Source organism: Corvus hawaiiensis, chromosome 19 (genome assembly GCF_020740725.1).
Source record: "Corvus hawaiiensis isolate bCorHaw1 chromosome 19, bCorHaw1.pri.cur, whole genome shotgun sequence".
NCBI classification, from domain to species: domain Eukaryota; kingdom Metazoa; phylum Chordata; class Aves; order Passeriformes; family Corvidae; genus Corvus; species Corvus hawaiiensis.
In genome coordinates this window covers 11,691,704-11,715,496 of record NC_063231.1, presented here as the reverse complement: position 1 = coordinate 11,715,496, position 23,793 = coordinate 11,691,704, and the positions used below count along the sequence as shown (strand labels likewise).

General features: G+C 47.5%; 1 protein-coding gene across 4 annotated transcripts in view; it reads left to right on the top strand.

Moving 5' to 3' along the window:
* The first annotated feature begins 736 nt into the window (after nucleotides 1–736).
* The window catches only part of MYH10 (myosin heavy chain 10), a 91,709-nt gene continuing 68,652 nt past the window's right edge, over nucleotides 737–23,793 (top strand). For 3 of the 4 annotated variants that reach the window (XM_048323840.1, XM_048323837.1, XM_048323838.1), the window contains exons 1-2: nucleotides 3,219–3,596; nucleotides 15,129–15,285. In XM_048323840.1, the coding sequence (XP_048179797.1) occupies nucleotides 3,252–3,596; nucleotides 15,129–15,285 (502 nt within the window). In that variant the 5' untranslated portion in view covers nucleotides 3,219–3,251. Of the gene's footprint in view, nucleotides 778–3,218; nucleotides 3,597–15,128; nucleotides 15,286–23,793 lie in introns of those variants that run through there. The other variant, XM_048323836.1, reaches the window with a different exon arrangement.

Below are 23,793 nucleotides of genomic sequence, written 5' to 3'. Positions count from 1 at the left end.
TCCCCAGCCACAGAGCCACAAAAGGCGCTGCCCCGCGGGCGAGGGCTCCGAACCCTCGGGGTGATGGTTAAGGACGGGAGAAGCAGGAGCTGGCCCGGGCGGGCTGCGGCAGCAGCGCCGAGGGGCTGCAGAGGCGGCCGGAGACACTCGGCGGGGACACCGCGCGTCTGCGACCGGCCGGGGAGTGACCCGGGGCGGTCACCGAGGGCTGCGGCCGGGTCCGCGGGACGGGCCGTGTGGGAACCGGGCCGGGGCTCTGCACAGCCTGGCTCCGGTGCCGGTCGCATCCCCGGTGGCGGTCCCGGGGACGGGGACGGGGACGGGCCGCGGGGGCGCGCGGGCGAGTGCGGGGGAGGCGCGCGCCCGCCGCTCGCTGCAGCACCGGGGACGCGCCCCCGCCGGCCGTGCTGCAGCGGGGGGCGGGGCCCACCGTGACGGGCGCGGCGACTGTCCAATCAGAGCGGCGCTGCGGGGTGACGAGAGCCAATGGGCGCCGAGGGGGCGCGGCGCGGCGCGGGGGCGGGCCGGCCCACGGCGTGCGGAGGTTGCTATGGCTGTGGCCGGAGAGCGGCCGCGGCGCGGGCCAATGGGAGCGGGCGGAGCCACTGACGGACGCGGGCGCGGGCCAATGGGCGCGCGGCGCGCAGCGCCGGGGGCGGGCGGTGCGGCGGGGGGCGGCGGGGCCGGCGCGGCGCTAAAGGAGCGCGGCGGGCGCGGGGCGGAGCGGGCGCGGCGGAGCCGGCGGGCGGCGGGCGGGCGGCGGCCGGCGCTGCACAGGTGAGACCGCGGGGCCGGCGGCGGGCCCGGGGCACCGGCGGAGGGCGGCTCGGCGGGGCCCGCCCGCGGCGGGGGTGTGGCGGGGGCGGCGGGCCCGGCACACAAAGACCCCCTTGTTGGGCCGGCCGCCCGCGCCGCCCTCCCCCGCCCCCCCCCCGCTGCCGGTCCCGGCCCCGGGAGGAGGGGGCCGTTTTCGGCCATTTTCTGCCTTCCCCGCGGGCTCCGGGCGGGGGGCGCGGGGCTGCGGCCGCTCCGGGCGCCGCCGGGCCGAGCCCGCGGCCGCCTCTTTGTCCTTCGGGCCCGGCGAGGGGCAGCGCGGCGGCGGCCCCGGGGCGCTGCTCGGGCCGCCCTGCCCCGGGGGATGCCCCGGCCCCGCCGCGCCCCCCGTCCCCCTTTTGTTCAGAACGTGTGGGGGGGATTTTTGGGATTTTTTTTGCCTTTATTCGCACGTCGTCTGTTGGGAGTGCTGGATTCCTGCATGATAAATGTGCTCATTTGTGTGTTTCATTTGAATGCCATTGTTAGCGGAGGAGCCCTGGGTAGGGTGAGCTGCAGCTTGCTTTGCTTCTGCAGAGGGTCTTTTGTGATGGGCTTTGTGGGATTGAAAGCCCGAGTGGAAGAATGACCCTGAAACTGCTTGTGGTCCCCTGATGTTTAGATTTATCCTCAGGAACTGCTGTAAACTCAGTTATACCATTCGTATATGACTTGTGTGTGCAGTCATATAGGAATGCATTCATTTCAGTCTTCACCCTTTAATTCCGCTGGGGAACAATAATGGTTAATTTTGTCGTATGAGCTTTATTTGACCTTCAGGTTTCTCTGCCTCTTGGTGTGTAAAAACGGAGTCCTGGCTGCCTTGGGCTGTGTCACACCTGCCCGGGGAGCGCTCAGGACCCGACACCGAGGGGCATTGGCATGCGAGGGTGGCACTGGCGTTCCAGGGCTTTGTTGGAACTTGGGCTGGAGTCTGGCTCAGTGGGGTCAGTCACCTTTCTCACTTGGGGTTCAAAGCTCGGTTATTTAATCTGTGGGCTTCTCGAGCCAAATGTGGCATTCATTGACTAAACCTTCGTTTTCCTGGCGGCGGAGTCCAGCTATCACTTAAGGTGTCCCCTGAACGATTCCATCTTTGTTCATGGAAATTTTCTGTCAGAGGCTCTTCTAAAATACTTTAAATGTTGAGTCATCATATCTTGATTTGAATTAAGCCATCTGTGCTAAGGGATCTGCTCCTCGCACCTCTGAAGAGTTCAGGGACTTCAGGCTTGCTTCACGCTAAAGTTGGACAACGTAACAAATCTCTCTGCCTTAGATGGAGACACAATTATCCTATTTAATTATATGCCCTTCTCGGGAGGGTTGGGTTGCAGAACTTCCATCAGGGCACGCGCCAGAGTAGAAAAGGTGACAAATGCAGTTTGGGAACCTGCCTGGCTTTGTTCCCAAGCTGCCCTTTGGGTTACCTACTGGAAAAGGCTCCCATAGCCAGTGTGACGTTCTTCAGCAGAAAGATGATGTGTGTTACAAACCAAGACGTTTAAAGTCCTGAGTATGAGGGGTCAGGCTTTACCTCGGTGCTCCCAGATGGATCTGCCAGCCCCAGGAATCCTGGCTGTGATGGCAGTGCCTATGGAAGGGGCAGGAGCCTCTCTTGGCTAGAGCCAGACAGGTAAAATGAATGTGCAGGGGCTCTTGTCAGTCAGTGGTTTTTCTTTCTGCTTCAAATTACCCATGGAGCTGTTGGAAAATCCAGCATCATTCCTTGCAGTGTTTTGAGCCTTGAGGTAAACTTGAGATCTGGAGACATTTTCTGGAATCTGGTGATGTCAGCACTCAGGACCGAGAACAGGAACAGGCTGTAGAAATGCAAAGTTTTTCAGGAAGAATATGAGCAATGTTTAGCTGCCTTGATGGCTTGCAGAAGCCCCAAGCGTCCCAAGTTCTTGTCTGTAGTTGAAAATCCACGTTTTTAAAACACATCCTTTCCGCCTTCTGGTTTCTGCAGCAGAATCCACTGAGCAGATTTATGGGTTTGTATCTCTCTCTGTATTTTTGTTTTTCACTGTTCCATCGCAGCTGAGTTTACTGCCAAGCTCCTGCTCCGTTTGCTCTTGTTCCATATCTAAGCCCAGCACACAGGTGTGTGTTTTCCTGCTTGCAGCTCTTGCTGGGATGTCTCTCCCTTGCTGCTTCACAGTTGGAGCCAGTCCCTGCTGGCTGTGCTGTGCTGGATTTGGGTGACACTTGACAGGTCACCGACCTTGTGTGTGAGCAGGGGCTCGGTTGTGCAGCAGCTTCTCCATGCTGGGAGAAATGCCTGATGCTGCTTCTCCCAGAGACGATGTTGGTGGTGGATCGTGTAATTGCTGTGCCACAGCTGCACGGATCAGAGCGTGGTTGGTGTGTAACGTGCTTCTTGTTTTTCCCTCTCCTGACAGGGTGACTGGGAGTGGACACCTTCTCTTGCCAGGATGGCACAGCGGTCGGGGCAGGAGGATCCGGAGCGGTACCTCTTCGTGGACAGGGCTGTCATCTACAACCCTGCCACCCAGGCTGACTGGACTGCTAAAAAGTTGGTGTGGATCCCTTCGGAGCGCCATGGCTTCGAGGCAGCCAGCATCAAGGAGGAGAAAGGGGATGAGGTGTTGGTTGAACTGGCAGAGAATGGGAAGAAAGCGCTCGTCAATAAAGATGATGTTCAGAAGATGAATCCTCCCAAGTTCTCTAAAGTGGAAGACATGGCAGAATTAACCTGTTTAAATGAAGCCTCTGTATTGCATAATTTAAAGGATCGCTATTACTCTGGGCTCATCTATGTAAGTACTAATTTTGGGATCCATTCTGGGTGCTAATTCAGCTGACCTTACCTGATTCCCAACCCTACTGTTTGGGTAGGTCTTGTCTTTGATTTTGGCAGCCTAAATGCTTTATATCCTCAGCATTTTCATTAGTCCAAAGTCTTTTTCTGTGCTGTGTACCGGTCAAGAACTCTGTCATGAAACAAATAATACAATTCTGTGAGCATCTTTTAGCCACAGAATGTGAAATGACAGCTTGGGGGGCTCTGCTCGTGCTGCTCCTTGGAGCACTTGCCTCCTGCTGAACCAATCCAGGGAGCAGTGGCAAGTGGCTTCCTTGAGCTGAGGGAGGTGACAAACCCTCACTTTGCTGAATTGCTGTGTTTAATTGCTCATGGGAATGAGCACATCTCTTGTTTTAACTTGCTGCATGTTAAAAATGGCAATAAGAGGCTCTGCTGGTATTTAAAAGATGAAGTTTGAGAGTACTGGGAGTGCAAAATGTCTTTTTGGAACTGAGTATCAGCCTAGTGGCCAGGAAGGGATGTGTTCAAGCGCTTAAAATAAACCAAGAAGATAAAGCTTTTTTTTCCCAGTGGTTTTGAAGAACTAATTGAACATCTGGCTTATCACCATCTTGCTCTGGAGCTGGGAATCACAGCACCCTTGGTGCTGTGTCTGACCCTGCTCCTCCCTTGGGCTCTGCCCTAGGTCTGTGCCTTCAGTTGGGAGCAGCTCCTGCTCTCTTGGCAGGCTGATTGCGCAGTGACTTGTAGGGTCAGGGAGTCAGGAACAGCTACAAGGAGACTTTCTGTCTCAAAAGACACTGGAACATCTGCTTAAATGTGTGGTTCACTTTATAAACACTTAAAGCTTAGTCCATTTTATTTAGGCCTGGTAGTTGGCTCATTTTCCCCTCATTTTCTGGGGATTAGGGGTTACATTTTTAGCTTGACCCTTGGTAATATTTGGACTTATTAAAAATTATATACAAGTACAAAGTGGTTTTTTATATTTGTGTGTCCTTGTCCGTTTCCTCTTCCAAGGCCTTGCACCAAGGCGCTCACAGCAGAGCTGGGTGAAAAATACTTCTGGAATGATTCCTGCATAAGGAAGCTAATTTGGTAATTAATACGGACTGGATTGAAAACTAAAACACGTTGATAGGTCAAAAGTTTTCAGCCTGTGTATCAATCCTGATGATGGCTGTTATGAAATTCGTTACAGCTATCATAGCCCTATTTCATTATGAAGGTTAAAAACCTGCAGGCCTCAAATGTCACAGCAAGCTCTAGTGCAAGGACTGCAGCCAGCACACACAGCCCCGGATGCTTCTGGGGGATGGTGTCAGAACCTGTCCCTCGTGTACACACAGAGGCTACAGGGCTGTGTCCTGCGTGGCTGACAAACCCTCCCTCTGTGAGAGACTGGCTGCTCGTGTGTGTGCAGTTTGTGAGATCCTGCAGGTGCCTTAGCTCTGTTCCCTTCCCTGAAGGATTCGTTCTTTCTCTGTTCCTTGGCTGTGTGACGCTGCTGCCGCGCAGGGCGATCGGTGCGTGTGGATATTGTGACAGACCTCCCTGCCCCCAGCTGGGAGAAGTTGGTTGGGGTTAAGAAGCTCCTGGATTTGTCTTTACTGGAGGCCTGAGTTACAGGGACATTGCTGGAGGATGCTGCTCTTGCCAAGAACAGTGGTTCAGTGCAGCTGTAATAATTGGCTTCTCGGCTGAAATTCAAACCTGGCTTACTTTGTGAAGGTATGGAGAAGAGCAGTGGTGAGAAGTGTCAAGGACTGAATGCTGCAAAGATTCGCAGGCCAGAGAGGAACTGCAAGAACTCGAGCTGGTGGGGGTTTTAGGGTTGGGGTCTCTCCTGGGGATCCCCACACTTTCATGAATGTTGCTGCTGCTGGCACAGCCCAGAACCACTGCCCCCAATTCCTGGGTAAGGAAAAGAGCCAAAGTTACCTGAGCTGAAGTGAGTTCTGGTGGTTTGGCCATAATGACAGGAGCTGGTAAAATGTTTGATTTCCAGGTTATTTCCCCATTATAACCAAACAAATCTTCAATGTTGGTGTTGGTCTCAAGCAGTTGAGGTGCAGGTGGTGAATCCGATTTGGTGTCTTGGCATTTCCCAACAGGCAGCATGCAGTGTTGCCTTTCTAGGAAGTGGAAGATGCAAGAATGTCAACTGAAGCAGACACATGTTTCCTTTCAATCCCTAGAAAGGAAACAAATGAGTTGAGGGATTTGGCCAGTGGGTCCAGTCATCTGCCTGTAATCTCCATGTCCAGATGACGCTGCTGCAGGAACTGGGAGGCTGACTAAAGCCCAAAGTGACCTGGGCACTGATGCTCACTTCCAAGAGTTTCATTTAACATCCAAGTAGGGATGGCCAGGAGTTTCTGGAACTTGCAGCATCTCTAATGCCTGCCAAGTGACATGATCTCAGGCTCTGAGCATCACTGCTGAGCTGTGGGAGATGAACACAGGTGGAGAGTATGGAAGATCAGTGGCTTGTAAAGGCATGATGTCAGTGCTTGGTCTGTCTTTTGGGGGTCTGTTCATGGCAGCACAGAACCCAAAAGGGATCCGGAATTGTACAAGAACTGCTGGGGAGGGTGGTTGGAGTGTAAATTATGGTGATCCCAGTTTTGCTTTGGAGATGAAATAACATTAATTTCTTGTTCCACTTTTGACATCACCTATTCCATTTCTGGCCACAAGGTTTATTTGGAGTGTAAGTGCTGGTTCTGTGAAGGTGCAGCCACCACAGCAGGTGGTTTATTTATTGTTTTCTCATTACTTCTGCCTTTGCTTGGAGTTTTTACTCTCCCTTGTGTTTCACAGCTAAACTTCCCTAAATCCTGTGCTTTTCTAGGGATATCAGTGTTTTTTATGTATCATTTGAGCCATCTAAATTGATCCTTCATATCCTGCTGGAGTGGGTTTTGGTTCCTGTAAATGCTTGTGAATGTTGATTCTTCAGCTTCAAAATGGAACTATTCTGCCTGCCCTGCTTTGGAGTGGCCAGCTTTAATCCTGGCTTCAGCCTGCATTAGTGACATCCTTCAGCTGCAGATCAGGAACTGGAGGTGGTTCACTGGGAGGGCACCCAGGAGGAATACCCACAGGCTTAGGAGGTCCTTTGAAGATTTGGAATAAACATGATTTTGCTCAGACGGGTTTTGTGGTGGTTCTTGAATATCCTTATCCCATGAACTGAGTTCCAGGTGACTTTCTGGGGGTGTTGATTTAAGAAAGGAGTAGTTCTAGTCAAAGGTTTGGGTCACTGAGGTCTGTACCCTGAGTGAGGAAACATCTTTATTCGTATAAAACCTGCATGTAAAATGCCACTGTGGAGGCTTCTAGGTATCAGCCCTAGAGTTTGGTTTGTGCCTGCAAAATATGATTTCATAGGGGGAAGAAGTCTTTAAATCAGATAATGAGATGGAGAAATGAAATCCACTGGTAAGAGTCCCTCAGCCCTGGATGCTGCTTTTTCAAGACCACACTTAATTCTTAGTCACAAGCTGTTACAGACAAGATTACTGCTCTGGTAATTTTCCCTTCACGAGGTTTGGGGTTTTTCAGGAGCCACCTTCCAAACTTGTCATGTTAGTCCTTCTTTTCACTTTAAGGGCAAGATGATCTTTTTTTCTTTTTGAGCTCAATACTAATTTTAACACGAACTATGCCACTTCTAGAGCTGCAAAAAGCGAAGTGGTTCCTAATCACTCCAAATAATGTTTTAGTGCTTTGTTAAGCAGCATTCTGGATGTAAGTTTTGTAGTATTGGGAATTTTGAAGTCATAAAACATCCGAGTGGATTGGGTTGGAAGGGACCTTAAAGCACATCTTGTTCCTGCCTCTGCCATGGAAGGGACATCTTCCACCACCCCAGGTGGCTCAGAGGCCTCATCCAGCCAGACTGCTCAAAAATGTATGAAAGGCACTTCTGTTGATGAAAATGCAGGTAATTGCATGGATCAGGAATGTAAATACCTCATTCCTACTTCCATGGAAAGCAGCTTGTTCTTGATATTGCAAACCCTGGCATTGGAATGAATAAGCTACTAACTGTTAATACTTCTAAGTCAGGGCTAGGTGACACTTTCCCCAGCAATATAAAGCTCTTTTGATGGCAAGCAAGACTCTTCAATCCCACTTTTAAAGCGTATTTTAAATTTACAAACATCACCTTATGCATCTCTTGTGAACAGGAATTGTTTTGTCAGACCCAGCGGGTCTCTCATGGTTGTACAGGTTGGACACAAGGTACTGATTTTCCAGGGAAGCCCAACTTCGGAGCAGCACATGGCTGTGTTTTAATGGTCTGACTGGTGAGTGCAGGTGAACACCTGAGGAGTTCTGGGATAAATGGCACGTTTCCCGCTCAGTGGGTCTAGAAACATTCGAGTCTGAGTAGCTGTTCTAAGATGGGCTGGCAGGACCAGAAGTGTGGGTGGTGCAGTCAGGAGTTCCCACTCCTGTACCCACTGCAGTAGGATGGGATGAAGGAATTGCTCGCTCAAACATAGGGTGTAATTCAGCTGCAGTAAAAACCAAGGTATTCCAAATTCAATGGGCTTTATAGTAATTTATTTTAAAAAATGTTGCTGTTGCCACATCTGCTGTAGGCCCAGCTTTCCTGGAGGAAGGCCCTTGCCCACAGCTGGCTGTGTGGCTTTCTGATACCCCCATAAATCATTGCAGCTTCTCCTTAACTGCTTCCTGACCTCATTCAGTCAGAAGGATTAAAATGAACAGAATTTCTCAAATGCTTGACTTCGATTAACACGTGCCAGTATCCAGATGGCCTCTTGTGGCTGGTGGGGGATGTGGAGGAGCCCCTGGGCTACATTTGAGGGCTCAGGTACCCAGGATGTGTGTGCTGTGGGGAAAGTCAGGTTAGAGCTCACTGGTTTTGCTGTTCCTTGAGGAAGGACAAAAAGCTGGTGAAGCTTGAGGAAAGGTTTAGATTCAGCTTCAGAGTCCCCCAAACTCCAGTGAGCTGTGCATTATCTTCCTCGCCCACTCCCCCGTGTTTTTTTAAGCCAAGACTTCTGAGAAAGCATTGGAAGCTGTTTGTGTGAGGCTGAGAGTTCCTGGAAGCCTCCTGCTGGTTCTGCTCTCCTGGCACAGGGCTGCTGGGTTTTCTTTCCACCAGTGAAGTAGAAAACGTGCTCACTATTGTGCAAGTAAAACACTGCAGCAGGTATTTGTTGCTAATTGCAAGTGTTACCTCTCTAATGGGTCTGCAGCCCTGTTATTTCATTTTTAAATGTGCTTTCCACTGTATTGGAACAGAAGAGGGAAAGAATGTGAACTATGCCGTAGTCCCCAGTTCCAGAGCCTGCTGTGGGTGGCAGCTCTTAGAGCACTGCACTGGAGGAGCCGTCTTTAAGCTGTTCCTTCTGTTAAGCTGCTGCCTCCTGTGAGGCCTGAGTGTAACCTAGAACAATCTGTGGTATTATATAAGCATCTGTGTTCTAATTGCTTTAATTTTCCTGCTGGTCCAGTTGGGAATGTTTTGCGTTACTGAGTGTCAAAGATTGGTGTTAAAAGAAACCGGCAAGAAATGGAGTTGGTTACTTAATTCCATCTTTTTTCCTAACACAAACCAGTCACTGGATCTAATACTCAGTGTGTGGCAGAAGAAACTCTGGGGTTCACGTTGGTGGAACTGCTTTGGCACAAGAACTTTTTTTTGTATTAACTCTGATTTTTGGAAGACTCCTAAATGTGATCAAGTTGAGGGAACTCAGTGCAGGACTTAAGAGAAGTGAATCAATGCCAATCAGGCAAACAGAGGTACACAAAAGTGCTTGTTCTTGTCAAACTCAGTGCTTCTATAAAAAAGGGTGGATTAAAAGTGTAAAAAGGAGCAGCTTTGTGTTGTGGACTCCTGTCCAAGCGCTCAGGTCAGTGCACTGTGCTGCAGGACAGCCCTCCAGCCCCGTGCCTGTGGCAGAACTGTTGTAAAGCTGTCTGTGGAGCAGTGGGGCTCTGACATGCAGCTCTCCAGGAGCCTTGGGAAAGGATATTAATACTCCTCTGGCCCTGGTGCAAGCTCAGCTCATGTTTTAGCTGTGAGCAGTTGCTGCAGCTGAGGCAGTTCTGAGCCCAGGCTGTGACCCTGAGTGTGTCTGTGTGAGAGGAGGAGCTGGCAGAGCAGGGCATGGCCTGCACTGCTGGGCTAAGGGGGGTTTTTCTCTCTAAACACATCACCTGAAGGCTGTGAATGTGAAAATTCAGCACTGCTGAGCCTCTGCTCAGCTCCTGCTGTAGAGAACATTCACAGACAGGTCATCTACAGTGTGGGCTGAGCTTTTTCTTTAATAGCTGATGTATGTGTTGTGCTGCTTCCCTTTCTCATTCTCCTCCTCAGCTGCCCTGAGTAAATCCATGGCTCTCATCCCCCAGCCTCTCTGACCTGAGCTGCCCAGGCTGTTCCTTACCCATGTTGGACACTCTTTGATTCCAATGTTGTGCCCACCCCAGGGCACAGCCTCACCTTCATCCCCTCTGAGGCTGAAAGGCTGCCTGCCCTTCTTTAAAGCTTGAATTGGATAACTTCAGGGAGAAAAGGTGCTCTGTGAGAAAAACCATGTCTAGTTCAGGGAACTCAGTAGGGCTTGGAGTGTGAAAGGTGGGTCTGTAACCTCAGGAAGTGAAACCAAGCAAGAAAATGCTCTGTTGAGGCAATTTATCAACCTGGAGAGTGTGCTCCACTCAGTTAGTTATAGGATACTGCTTAAAATGTGTGTTGCTTGCTGGGCTGGGAATGGCTGGTTTCTGTTTCAGGTAATAATGAGAGCTGTCTAGATGCTTACTTCAGCTTAATTATTTATACAGTAATAGAGTGAATCCGTCACTTTTTGTATTTGAAGACTTAGAGAGAAGCGTTGAGCCTGTGTACTTGAGTGATGCAAGCTGATTGTAACAAATGCCCAAACTGTACCTGCATCTTGCTACTGTGCTCTCAAGTGGTGCTTTAAAGAGGCCTTTGGATGTCATGGCAGAAGAGACCAACCTAAGAGCCATAACAGCTTGTTCTTGGCTACAGGAACTGGTGGTCCAAGGGATAGCACCAGGCTTTTTGCCCTTCACTCCTCCTTTTTTTTGCCCTTAACTTCCCTGTGTATGCACAGGGAAGGGGTGATGTGGTTTTAAGGGAAGACAGGCCACGAAAGCCCCCACTGCAGGTTAGGAGCCTGGACTCCCATGTGTTTTCACCTGGGAATAACACCCTCTGTTTGCCAGTTGTTCCCTTCCACCCACCTCCCTCCCAGGATGTGGGGATGGAACAGAGTTTGAAACAGGCCAGTTCCAGGATCCTGAACTCTGCAGGCTGGGACAACTTAGCAGAACCCAGATTACCACATGATAAACTACTGGATACAGGCTGTAAGCATCTGGAAACCTTCAAACTGCACATTTAGTGTCCTGGAGGGGAGCTTGTATAACAAACCTCTGTCAGAGCTCTCCTTTACTTGTCTGGAGCCCTGCCTGGAGAGTGCATTCCAGGGTGTCCTATGGCTGTGGGTTGATCCTGTCTGTTCCTGGGTAAAGCAGGAGTGTGTTCGAACAACCAGCAGCAAACAGCTGATCCATGAGCTCAAGGTGAATCAGCATCTTTGCTTGCCTTTCAATTCTTAATGTACACATCCACCTCTGTCAGCTGAAAAATGAACCAAGGCTGGTTCTCCATCCAGACTGGGCTGTTACTGGAGCTCACCAGTGCTGATCCCAGCCTTTATTCCCATCTGACAATTCCATCAGTCCACATGCTGCAGGATTGTATTCTTTAAATGGGGTGTCCATTTGTTAAGCAGATGTGTGTTCCTGATAATTCCTCCTGTGGCTGCTCACCAAGAAGCTTTTTGAGGGGTTTTAAGCAATCTCTACTTCTTGTGTGTTTGGTTTCCGTGCAAAAAGCCCTTTCCTGCTTTTTTAGGCACAGTGATGTACTGTGAGACTTGCAGTTATAAAACAGCTCTGAAAGATTTTGGTACCATTTGCCTCCCTCCCAGTTACATTTGGCTCATTAAAAGCATCCTTTCTGTGTTTCTCTGCCTACCAAGCCACAAAGACAGCCCACCAATATGTTCATATGTTGCTTCCTGCAATAGATGACAGTCAGGAAATTGGGAAAATTCAGTTCCATCTTCCTATGAATAAATTAAGGCTGTGCAGGGTGGTGCTGGTTTGAAAATGGTCTCATTTTGAAATTCTACAGGGAAACAGCAGGAGAGTGAGCTGGGTAACAAACATGCAGGAAATCAAGGTGTTGGAGTTCAAGGTGCTGCATGCAAAGAGCTGTCATGGCACAGAGGGAATGGTCTGTAATAAAAGCCTATCCTCTATATTTTGTTTCAAATAAATGAATGCCAGCACTGGCAAAATGGAGAATTTTGTGCTTCTTAACTTCTAATTTGGCCCTGTTCAATACAGAACTTCTTCAGTTGACCCTGTGCAGTTGTCCAGGACATTTGTTGGCTTTTCCTGGATTGGCCAAGTTTTGTTGGCATCATTGGGCTTTGCTTATTCTTCCTTCCAGGTTGACAGGTTCATCCAATTACTGGCTTCAGGAGATAGCCAGGAAAGGCTTCCAGGTTAGGTGTTATCAACAGAGGTCTGAAGGATTGTTAAGTTTGTTTTTCTAGGTTATTAATTCTTTATGTAGCTAAATAGTAACATTTACTCCATATCTGTGCTGGGGAAATAAACTAAAGATGCCAAAGCAACTGAGGGGAGGAGAGAAGGATAATCTTCAAAGAGCTGTTCTACCCCAGCACTTACGATTTCTTTTTTCTTTTAAATTATTTAGCAGATCGATTTATTCATGTCTAGGGAATGGCAGTGATTCTGGAGAAAAAACAACACCTTTCCTTTGGGAACATAAAATGCCAAAACAACTGGTCCAAGTTTTGGATGAACTTGCAGAGAAATCGAGGTGTTGCTGTTGAAAGAAGGTCACCAGTGTGGCTGGGTTTTGCAGTAGTTCCCTTACAGCTTAACCAGTCTCTGGTTTGGGAGTTCTGTCCTTGCTCAGGTGAACAACAGCAGCCCAGGGAGGTAAATTGCAAATCTCTGAGGCTGAGTGGGTGAAAAGCAGAGCAGGGCTCAGAGTGCTGCTGGGTGAGAGTCCAGAGCCCTCCCGGAGGGCAGAGCTCTGCTGGCCTCAGCACGTTTTGGTGCCAGGGCACTGGTCAGAGCTGTGCTGGGACAGGTCTGGAGTGGACTCTGGCTCTGGGAATTCCTTTCCCAGGCCCAGCTCTCCCCTGCAGTCAGCAAAAACCAGCTGGCTCTCCTGAGCTGTGGCTGCACTGGAGGAGCACAGGGGAAGCGCTGCTCCGTGGTTCTGAGCTGTGATTCTGTGGTGGGCTTAGTAAACATGTTCTTTCTTCTGGTTACCCTCATTTGAAGCCTAGACCAGAAACCAGGCTTGTGGCAGTTCTCAGAGCCTCCTGTCGCTGGTGGTGGTGACAGATGGATGTGGGTGACCTCAGTTGAGCACAGGGAAGGTGGCTGGGAATGGGTGTCCATTGTTCAGCAGTTAATTGGCTCCTTGGATGGTTGTACCAAGCTGTTGAAATAACTGTCCTGCCTTCCCTCCCTTCCAGTATCACCAGTGACCATGAATGAATTTGGGCAGGGAACTGCTTCTATTTCCAACCAATTCTGTTTGACATTTGTCTGCAGGAGTATCCGGGTCAGTAAGTGAGGGCAAGAGCACTGATCCTGGCAAGAGGGACAGTGGTAGAAAAGGAGGCTGGGGAGGGACTGCCCACTTGCCAACAGACCCATGTTATGTTGAGTTAATGACTGATAAGTTGTTCTTTACCCTTGGGTCAGTTGCCCTGATAAGATCTGTTTCCTTTCTCTTGAGAAAGAAATACCTTGTTTAGGTGGTAAGGCCCTGCAGTTATCATCCAGCAGATCTGACCAAAGCAGAGGGAGTATTTTCCTACAAGGACATAAGATGTCCCTATGTCAGGATATCTGGCTTGAAACCAAGTTCTTTTGCTTTGCTGATGGTGCTTCTGGACTCAGTTCAGAGAACACCTTCTGCCTGTCTTTCCAGAAGCTGGTGGAGGTGTAGAAAGGACAGGGGGCACCTTTTCCTCCAGATAAAATCTTTTATACTTAGAAAAGAAAAAAAAGGCAGAGTGGGACTTTCAGCTACTGTGTTCATACCAGTGTAGCAGAAATACTTTTTAAAATGGACAAATATTTTAAGGATGCTGAGTGACCTGCTCGGTACTCTGGGCTCTCAATAGCTGTCAATGCTGTCTGCTTATTCTCCCCATTCTTTTACCCCTCTCAACCTGAAAGGTAAAAAATGTGGTTTTCCTGACCTTCAGAAAGATACCTCCCATTTCTACCAAACCTGGTCTTTATTGCTCACATTCCTGAGCTGGTAAACTGGGAATTTCAGTAATGACCAAAAAGAACACACTGTCCAAGCATGTGAGGAGATAACAGTGAATGCAGAGATTCTGCTTTCTTAGAAGCAGTCAGTTCTGGTTGCTGCTGAAAGGGCCAGAGCCAACCAGATTCCTTGGATCAAGGAACACCCCGGGAGAGCTCTGGTGTGTGCAGGGAGCAGTGTCTGTCTGAGCTCAGCCTCTGATCCCGAGCCAGACCAGGCTCGTCTGTGCCTCCCACGCAGCCGAGTGTCCGTGGCTGCCTGTGCTCCTTCCTCTGCCAGGGATGGATGTTCCTGTGCTAACTTCCTTAGGAATAGCTGCTGTAGAGCAGAGGTGGAGCTGTCTGTCAGTGGAGGAGTCTGTGGTGCTTGGATCACAGGGAAATGCAGCCCTGTGGGCATTGCTTCAGTGTGGGCTCAATTCTGTGACACTTGAGGCATTTTGGCTGTGCAGAAATGTCTCAGTAAGAGTCAGTGAAATCAGCAATGTACAATTTGTGCTGGTTCCTTGATATTCTTGGTGTCACTTCTGTGATGGGTCAGTTCTGAAAGCAGAGTGTGAAACACCTGCAGGGCCAGGTGCCAGGGAGGGAATGACCCCTCTCTGGGATTGAGAAGGGCTGATGAGCAGGAAAGATGGACAGATATGAGAAAATAACAGGATAGCAGAAATAATGGGGGTTTGAAATAGGCGTTTCCCTCACCCAGATTATTTACTTGAGCAATGGATATTATCAGTTCCTTTAAAATGAAAATATCTTGGAATGCACATTTTACTGAAGGAGTTGAACATCAAAAGGTGTCCATAAAGCTGGAACTTGGCAAACGGAAGAGAGATTTAAATGTCTGTGGGAAAGAGATCAGATACTCCTCTTCAAATTTACTTACGCTTATTATCTTTAAATTACTTTTTATGCAGGTAATTAAAGAGCCTTTTAAGAGAACTAGAAACCAATAATTTGAATATAGCATGTACTTTGAGTTGCTCTACAAAAAGCACCTCAATTTTGTTTTAAGATAAATATTACAGAACCTGTGAAAAGGCTTTCTGTTCTTTACGACTCTATTTCAATACTGTTTACTAACAGAAATGTTTGTTATTTTTTCTTTTTCCAGACCTATTCAGGGCTGTTCTGTGTAGTCATAAATCCTTACAAGAACCTCCCAATTTATTCAGAGAACATCATTGAGATGTACAGAGGGAAGAAGCGCCACGAGATGCCACCGCACATCTACGCGATATCCGAGTCTGCCTACAGGTGCATGCTGCAAGGTAAGGACCAGTCCCTGGGGATTTAACTGGCCACTCCTTAATGTACCTGCAGCTTGGAGTTTCCCTATTCAGCTGCATGGAATCAGAATTTTAAAGAGGGGGGAGAGAACAGTGTTTGTGACTCGCTGAGGCGCAGCAGCAAAGTGACACCGGCGCAGCTGTGCTGGGCCTTTGGTGCGCTGAAGTTGTGACAGAAATACTTCGTTCCTAAAGAAAGAAGAGCTAAGTTTCCTGTCAAAAGATGTTGTGCACTGGCTCTGGATGAAGGCAGTGAAAAAGAGTGTGATTGAAAAGGCAGTGCTATAAAAATGGTGTTTTGGCAGCTGACAAATAATCCGAGGTGACAATGGAACAATGGTGTGTTTCAGTTCAAAAAGAGGTCAGGGAAATACTTAACCTGGAGGAATTTCTTTTTTTTTTTTCTCCTAGCTGATGTATGTGTGTAGTAGAATAGAGTGAGTTTATGGAGGGCTCATGGTTTGAATTTTGGCTTTAAGGCTGTGCTGGACCAACACGAAAACTGAATCTGATGTGATCTGACTTGGTTGAAATGAGCGCATGCTGTTGAACTTGCACAGCTGCATTTCTGACACAGTAGTCTGGAAACGCAGCTCATTCTATCTGATACTGATTGGTATTTAGGGGGCTGTTAAAGATGTGGGGACACCAGCATGTTGCATCCAGACAAGTGGTGTGCACACCTTGCTGTGTGTTGTGCTGTAGCTGTGGATGGACTGGAAGGAGGGGAAAAGCTGTTTGACCTAATTCACACAAACTGAGGAAAAGCTGTTCCTGCTACCAGGTTAACCAACCATTTAAATGTTAACTTTGTTTTAGACATTTGATATCTTTAAATACATCACACAAGTCTTTGTTTCTACAGTTGTGACTTTGTCTTTAGGGCTGCTTAATAATCAACTGCAGGTTGCTGAGTGTCCTTTCACCTCAGGAGAACTGTGCCAGCAGAGTGGGGTGATGCAGGGACAGGTGGGGGAAGAGCAGCAAATTGGGGCCACCAAGAGTTGTTCTGCTTCCCAATGGATATTTGGGGCTCTGTTTTCATGTGTATTTGTGAAAGAAACTCTGACTGCTTGACCAGAACAGCAGCCTCTGACAGTTCAGATCAGAGGACCCCTAATAAATCCATGTGGAGTAATAGCAGAGCAAACCTTAAGATTTATTTTAAGGAGTTTATTGTAGCAGTCTCAAGTGGTTTGTGATTAAGGGCTTCCCAATCTGAAAGCACCTCTTGAAATGGTCTCAAGAATACATTGAAAAGTTCTTGAGACAAATGTCCTCTAATAAAGTAAGTCAATGTCAGTAGTTGCCACACTCCGGGTGCTCCATATATTTGCTCACATACCCTGCTGGTACTGATTTGTATCTCTGGAGATCTTGCTACATGGACAAATGTTACTGGTTTTGTAAGGTGGAATAAAAAAAAAATGCACGTGGTGGTGTGTGTTTGGTTACAGTCCTCTTTTCTTTCCTTCTGATGCATGGGGGTTTATATTTTGTATCAGATCTCTCTGTGCTTGCTTTCTTTTTGATTTTGATTGTCTGAGTTCTTTCTCATTTGAACAAACGAAGGCATAGCTTGGAATAAGAAAAATTAAACCCATGCAGTGGGATCCATTATTTAGGGAATAACTTGTGTAAAGTTAACTAAATCTGTGTTTCTAGTGCCCTTCACCTGTATGGGAGTTGTTTATTTTAGGAAGCATTTGCAGGAGTTAATGAATTTCCCATTGATGGTTTGTCTGCACAACTGCATTGCAGGGATAAATGAAAACTCCAGGATGGGCATTAGTGCTGGTCAGGGTGAGGGTGAGCAGTGAGTGTTTGTGCCAGGTGGAGTGGGGAGCTCTGGCACTGACCCTGCTCCTTCTGTGCTTCCAGGGCCTCGGGGTGGGCCCTGATGCAGAGAGACCCTGCAGGGAACTGAGTTTGTCTCCCTGAAAATAAAACTTGCAATTACAGCAACCAAGCTTTTGTAGTCCTTAGAGCACCAAATGCTATTTGTCTTAACAGTAGCAGATTATTACATTATTCCATTTGTTTTCTGGTTATCAGTGGTGACACAAGGTCAGCTACTGAGTGTGCCCAGGATTTGGTGAGGATGAGTTTTCCCTATCAAGTATTTAACACATTGTGCAAAATGTCTTTAATCTTCTACCTCTGCCTTGTGTTTTAGCAGGCACTCAGCTTTTAACGAAACAGAAAATATGTGTCAGAAAGTTTTGGCTGGTAGAAATATGTCTCTAACCAAGAACTAGCTGGGTTAATCAAAATGCTTCAGATTAATCATCAGAGGTCTCTGCAAGCACTTATTTGCAGCAGAATCCTTGGCCAGGATGCTTTTGCTGATAAGTTACTGACACGTACTTACAAAAGTGTTGTTCTGCAGTTCCTGTCTGTGTCTGTGCACGTAGCTGCTCTGAGATAGAGCTGGGATGGCAAAGAGAGGGCTGGGGAGAGGAGTTTTTCCAGTATTATTGCAAGTCATGCTACTGCTGTTACAGCATATCCATAGGTTTCTTTTGATATGAATGACTGCTGTGTGTCCAGTATTTGACGTCTGAAGTTTAATTATTAGGATTCAAACCTGAAACTGAAACCATAGGAATGCAATTCCTTTGGAGAATATGACCTTACCCTAATAGAAATATCCTGGCCACTAATTTAGATTAATGAAAGTGGTTGGCTGGATTTTCCTGGCCTGTTCAGTGGTATTTTGTGCAGTATAATCATGTTTATTTTCCTTGCAGCTAATCACAAACTACTCATTTCCAGGTGTTTGTGAGCTGTGTTTACAGTGATTAACAGGATACCTGGACCTGAGCTGGGACTCTGAGCAACCTGATTCCTTAAACCACAATTTTTCTGTGCTGAGAATGGGACACAGTGAGTAAAGTGTTACTCACTCTCTTAATGCTTTCATGCCTCTAATTCAGAGCATGGACAGTCACAGCTCAGCTTCCAGTTTCTGCTGTTCTGAGGTTTTGTATGTTTAAATTAATATTTGTGCTTAAATAAGAAAATGGAGATTTCTATTTAGATTATGAAAGCAGAAGATTTTCTGGTCAGCAGAACTGGTGCATGTGCATCTCCATAGTTATTCCTTGTCTTAAACATTGCTGGAACATTTTCCTAAGCTGGGGATACAAACAGATCCCTGCAGTTGTCCGTGTGTGCTGTGGTAGGAAAAGTCTGTGTGGAAGCATTGCCTGCCAGCCATCAAACCCTGCTCTGTTCTTGGCCCCCTGAAGAATTTCCTGTTTGGGGGGACCTCCTGCCTCTCTGGCTGCCCAGGTCAGCCCTCACCCTGCCCTTTGGGGAGGGAAGAATGGGCTGGAGTTGTGGGTCAGTGCCTGCCAAACACAGAGGGCAGAGGGGTGGGGAAGAGCTCTGACGCACAGAATAGATCCAAGAACCCAGTTTGGAGAGGGAGTGGTATTGGAATGAGTTCTGGAAGCTGCCACAGGAGAGGGAGCTGCAGAATTGTTCTCCATGGCTGAGTGTTGCAGATGAAGGGGGTCAGTGGTGGGGCAGCTGGGAGGCAACAGGGATTTGGGGCCAGTTCTGCAAGGAAAGCAAAACTCAGGCAGTGCTGGATCTCCTGGGTGCTGCCTTTGCTGCAATGGTTGCATCAAAGATTGAGCTGAAGGTAGTCTTGTTTAAGGCAAGCAAGGCTTGGGCTGCATTCTAGTTATGCCAGTCAGGATTTCTCTTCAGGAAAAGACTCATTACCCAGTGCCTGACCGCAGAAGATAATAACCTGCAATTCAGCTTTCCAGACTGGATTTCCCCTCTCTTTCCCCCAGTAATTATTTTTCAAAGTGCTGTGGTAGTAGGGTGTTACTTCACAGGTGGTTTAGTGGATTTCTCCTGCACTTTCCCTTCATTTCCCTGAGGAGAAGGTGAAGCAGGGAGTACCCATATCCCAGGGCTGATGGACTGAAATAAAGCCCAGCAGTGGGGTAGGGCTGCTGTTGGCCCCACAGAGCACTGCTGGACACTTGACACGATCATAAGGAACTGGTGTCCTAATCCCTGTGACAGTGTTGACCTTAATTCCGTTTGGTTATACAGTTTGCAAGCCTTGCTAGAGTTTTTCAGTCCTGCTTAAAGTTATGGGCCATAAACATTTGCCACAGACTAGGATTTTCTTTAAGAAAATGAATTTTCAAGGGCTAATAGGTCTGTGGCAATATTTTACCAGCAAGGGAGACTTGATTGTGCAAAAGAAGCACTCATAAATTTTTCACTAGTGTTTTTTCCACAGCTGACTTTCTCTTTTCCCTCTTCCCTTCCAATTTTCCCACTGGATTTCTAGAGGAAGTATGGCTTTGTCTTATTGTGCCTCTTTATTCAGTGACATACAAGTGCTTTGGAAGAAATATTAAGGAAAACTTGTTGACTTTTTGTGGCTAAAGCCCAGCTTGCCTATTAATATTACTCTTGTATAATTATGCTTAGTCTCTTCTTTTTATCCTGCTTCCCTGAGGACATCTTGATGAGCACCAAATTAGCACTGATATTTTAGGCCTGCCTTTAATCCTGTTGCAGAGAAGGTTTATCGGAAACAGCGTAAGACGGGAACACTTGGTGTTGGAGAAGCCAGAACTGCCTACAGGTGCAATACTTCTCTCTTAAAAACACCTTATTGATCTATATTTGTAGTTAATCTTGATTTAAGTCCTCCCTTGGGGGCATATCCACCCCCAGATACGGAAGAAAAGAATTGAAACTAAAGTAAGGCAACTCTTTTCTTTTAAAGGTTTATTAAATCTTCAAATGGAAGAGGGAAAAATTGCTCTGAGACTGAAAAACTTGGGAGTGACGGCTGGTGTTCTCTGTTGTGAGGAGCAGATGGAACCTGATAAATGTGCCATGAATGTTCTTGGGATTTTCATTACATCTTGGCTTCCCAAAAGGGTCCCCGAGGCCTTTTAACGAGTTACAAAGTGCAGGATGATGATCTCAGCAGAACTGGCTGCTTGGTAAATGTCATGTGAAGGATTTGTAGGTCCCTTTATTGTTACACTGGGAATTCTGGGGTTTCACTTGGTCCACTTGGGCAGGTGTGGAATAGAAATACTAAGGTGACAATACCATTAACAGCCAGCTTGCTTGTACACTTCCAGGAGTGTCACATGCAGTGTCTTCACGGCTGAGTGCGGGGAAAGAGGTTCTTGAAGCAAGAAATTAAGTAGAAAAAACTGAAATCCATCATGCTGAAACAGTCTCCTGCCTCATTATTTTTGAATTTGAAGTAAAATGATAAATACTTCTGTCAGCTGAACTTGTTTTGCAATATTTCATCTCCTTCCCCTCACTTTTGTGTTCTGTCTCTTGATATTAAACCTGTGGGATTCAGGGGCTGGGAGTTGTCATGATTTGAATTACTGCACCTTGCTTGGCCAGCTGTGGATGGCATCAGTAGCAAGCACTTACTGAACAAGCTCAGTTGAATTTACACAATCTAGTTCTAAAACTGCATTTTTGACATTTTTGTTATTGCTGGGAAAGTTTTGGTTCTTTACTGACCTTTGTCCTTCTCTGTGTCAAGATGTCCATTGTTCAGCCTCAAGGTTGGGCGCTTAATTAGGAATGATGATATTGAAAGTGAACGAATCTCTCTTAAGGCTTAATTGCTTAGAAGTTGACATCTTTTTTTTATGTAATTTCAGTAACTTTCTTGTATTTACAAATGAGACAGGAGTGACAGTTGTTACATAAGGAATTCTTACTTTCTTCAGTGCCTTGGTTTTCTTCCCACTGCTGAAGTGAAATGCTGCAGTAGATGAGCTACTTCCATGGGCTTTTTTGGTTGATATTCTGAGCAACCAGAGATGACTTTAATTTTAAAACTTGCTATGCAAGCTGGCCTCATAATTGAATTGTGACTGTGCCTACAGACAGGAATTCAAGACTTAAGTGCATCCAACTTGGGAAATCATTCATGAGGTGAATCATTTTGTGCGACTACTCAGTCAGCACCTGCTCCTGCACTGAAGCTTTAGTTTAAATTAAACTCTTTTTATTTCTAGGTGGTTGTGAAATGGATAATTTGCTTCTGCTTGGCTCAAGCCTCGAGATGACAGGCACAGGCAGTAATGCCTTGATGTAACAAAACCTTCAATGTGTTCTAATCTTGAGAGCAGCGTGAGAGCCCTGCCGGGTGCTGCGTGCTGTGCACAAAGCTGGGTTTTGTCAGCCGTGCCTGGATTCCTCCGGGCTGCTGAACTAAGAGTGCAGCTATGCCATAACTGCTCCTGCCAGCACTTGCAGCAGCTCCTTTTCCCTCCCCCTTCCTCTCGACTTAAATTTCTTTGTTATCCTCTGGCAAGGAAGCAACAAGCAGCGGAGTGGTGCTTGTCCCTTAGCGAGAGGGGAGAAGTGAGGGCTGCTGGTGTCCTGCTCTCCTTGGCTCTGACCCCAGGGTCACATCAATTTATATCTTGGTGTATCTCCAGCCTCCTTTCACTTGTCCAGACCTGCTGCTCTCAGGTGCTTGGCTGCTCAGGAATTCCTGGCAGACTTTGTGAGCCTTCCTCAAGGATTCAGAGTTGCAAGGTGGTGTGCATCTGTTTCACAGAACAAGGTGAATAAAAGCTCATGGCTTTCTGATCACCCTGGGGCATTCAAATTCATCCTGTTCTAAGGCTTTCTCAGTGTGGTGGTAGAGCCATCAGATGGTGTGGAGAAGGAAAATGCAGAAGAGAAAGTAGGAAAAAATAGGTGTCTACCTCTTTATATATGTCTACTCTGAAGTTGCTCAGGGATTTTCTTGTGGAAAATTTGAGGAAAATACCAGGAAATCACTCTGAAGGGTTTGTAAGTAGAAAAATGTTGAAAATAGAAAAACTGCAAGAATCTCAGAGATGGAATAGCTGATGGACTGTGCTGCACAAAAACATTTGGCATAAAACATTTGGCAGCAGAGCAGCCAGATGTGAGCTACTGGTGCCATCTCTGAGGGTCCTGCTCAGATCTGGGAATCTGGAGACCACGATACTCATGATCAGCTTTCCAGAAGGAGTTTGGTAACAGTCCTAACCAGAGGCTTGTAAGTGACTGCAGTGTGAGGAAAGGCCTTCATATAGGCAAAGAACTGGTTAAAGATTGGTCAATCTTGTCCATTGTTTTGTGCTTTTTATGGTTTGGGAGTTACTGCTGCAAACCCTGGAGCCTGCATTCCTCTGTTTGTGCTTGTTGTGCATAAACATCTTGGGAAAGATGAATTCTCTCGGTAATGTAGGAGCTGAAGGGATGAAGGGTCTGTGGAAATCTAAATGCATCTAAATGCAAATCAGGTAGAGAACGTGAGGAGTAAGTGGAAAAGGGATCAATCTAGGAAACGTTTTTACCACAGACTTGACACATTTTCTTTCTGTTTTCATAATACATATAATCAATCTATAATAATATAATATTTTTATAGTATATAGACTTACAGTACACCCCAAGCACAAACACAGGTGAGACCCCACTTGCAGAGCTACCTCCAGCTCAGGGGTCCAGCACAGGGAGGATGTGGAGCTGCTAGAGCCAGTCCAGAGGAGGCACCAGGATGATGCTCTGAGTACTGGAGTTATTCAGCCTGGAGAAGAGAAGGCTCTGGGGAGACCTTAGAGCCCCTTGCAGGGCCTGAAAGGGCTCCAAGAGAGCTGGAGAGGGACTTGGGACAAGGAATAGGGTGACAGGGCATGGGGGAATGGATTTAAATGGAAAAAGCAGAAGTTTAAATTGGAGATTAGGAAGAAACTGTTCTCTGTGAGGGTGGTTCTCTGGCACAGGGTGCCCAGAGCAGCTGTGGCTGCCCCTGGATCCCTGGCAGTGTCCAAGGCCAGGCTGGACATTGGGGCTTGGAGCAGCCTGGGACAGTGGGAGGTGTCCCTGCCATGGCAGGGGTGGCACTGGAGGATCTCTAAAGTTCCTTCCAACCCAAACCATTCTGTGATTTAATCTGCACTTTATACAGCCCTGGCCTGCCCTGCTTTGGGCAAAGAGGAAATGGAGCAGGAGACATTGAAAAAACAACCCGAATGAACAAAACTGTTCGGTAAGGAAATGACAATTCAGGTCAGATGTAATAGAAGTCTGAGTCTGAAGTGGCAGAGGGAATGGTGAGCCTCCTCCACCCATCTCTTCCTATGCAGGAACAAAGAGTCACTACTTGAAATCTGCAGGTGACATGTTGAAAACAGCAAAAAGAAGCAATTTTTTTTAACAGCAGAGCTAAACTGTGATAGTCTGTGCCTCAGGATATAGTGGGTGCCTAAAGCCTGGGTGAGGAGTACATGGATCAGGAAATTGCAGGAGAATTTGCTGTGAAAGTCTCATGGGGAATCATCCTTACCTCCTATTTTCAATCCTTACAGTGCCTGCTGTCAGACCAACATCCTGATTCCAGGTCTGCCTTGCCCTGTCAGTGAGTTTAGTTTGGAGCCTGCACGTGGAAGGACAGGGGGGTTAAGTGGCCGTGGGTGTTCCTCGTGCTGG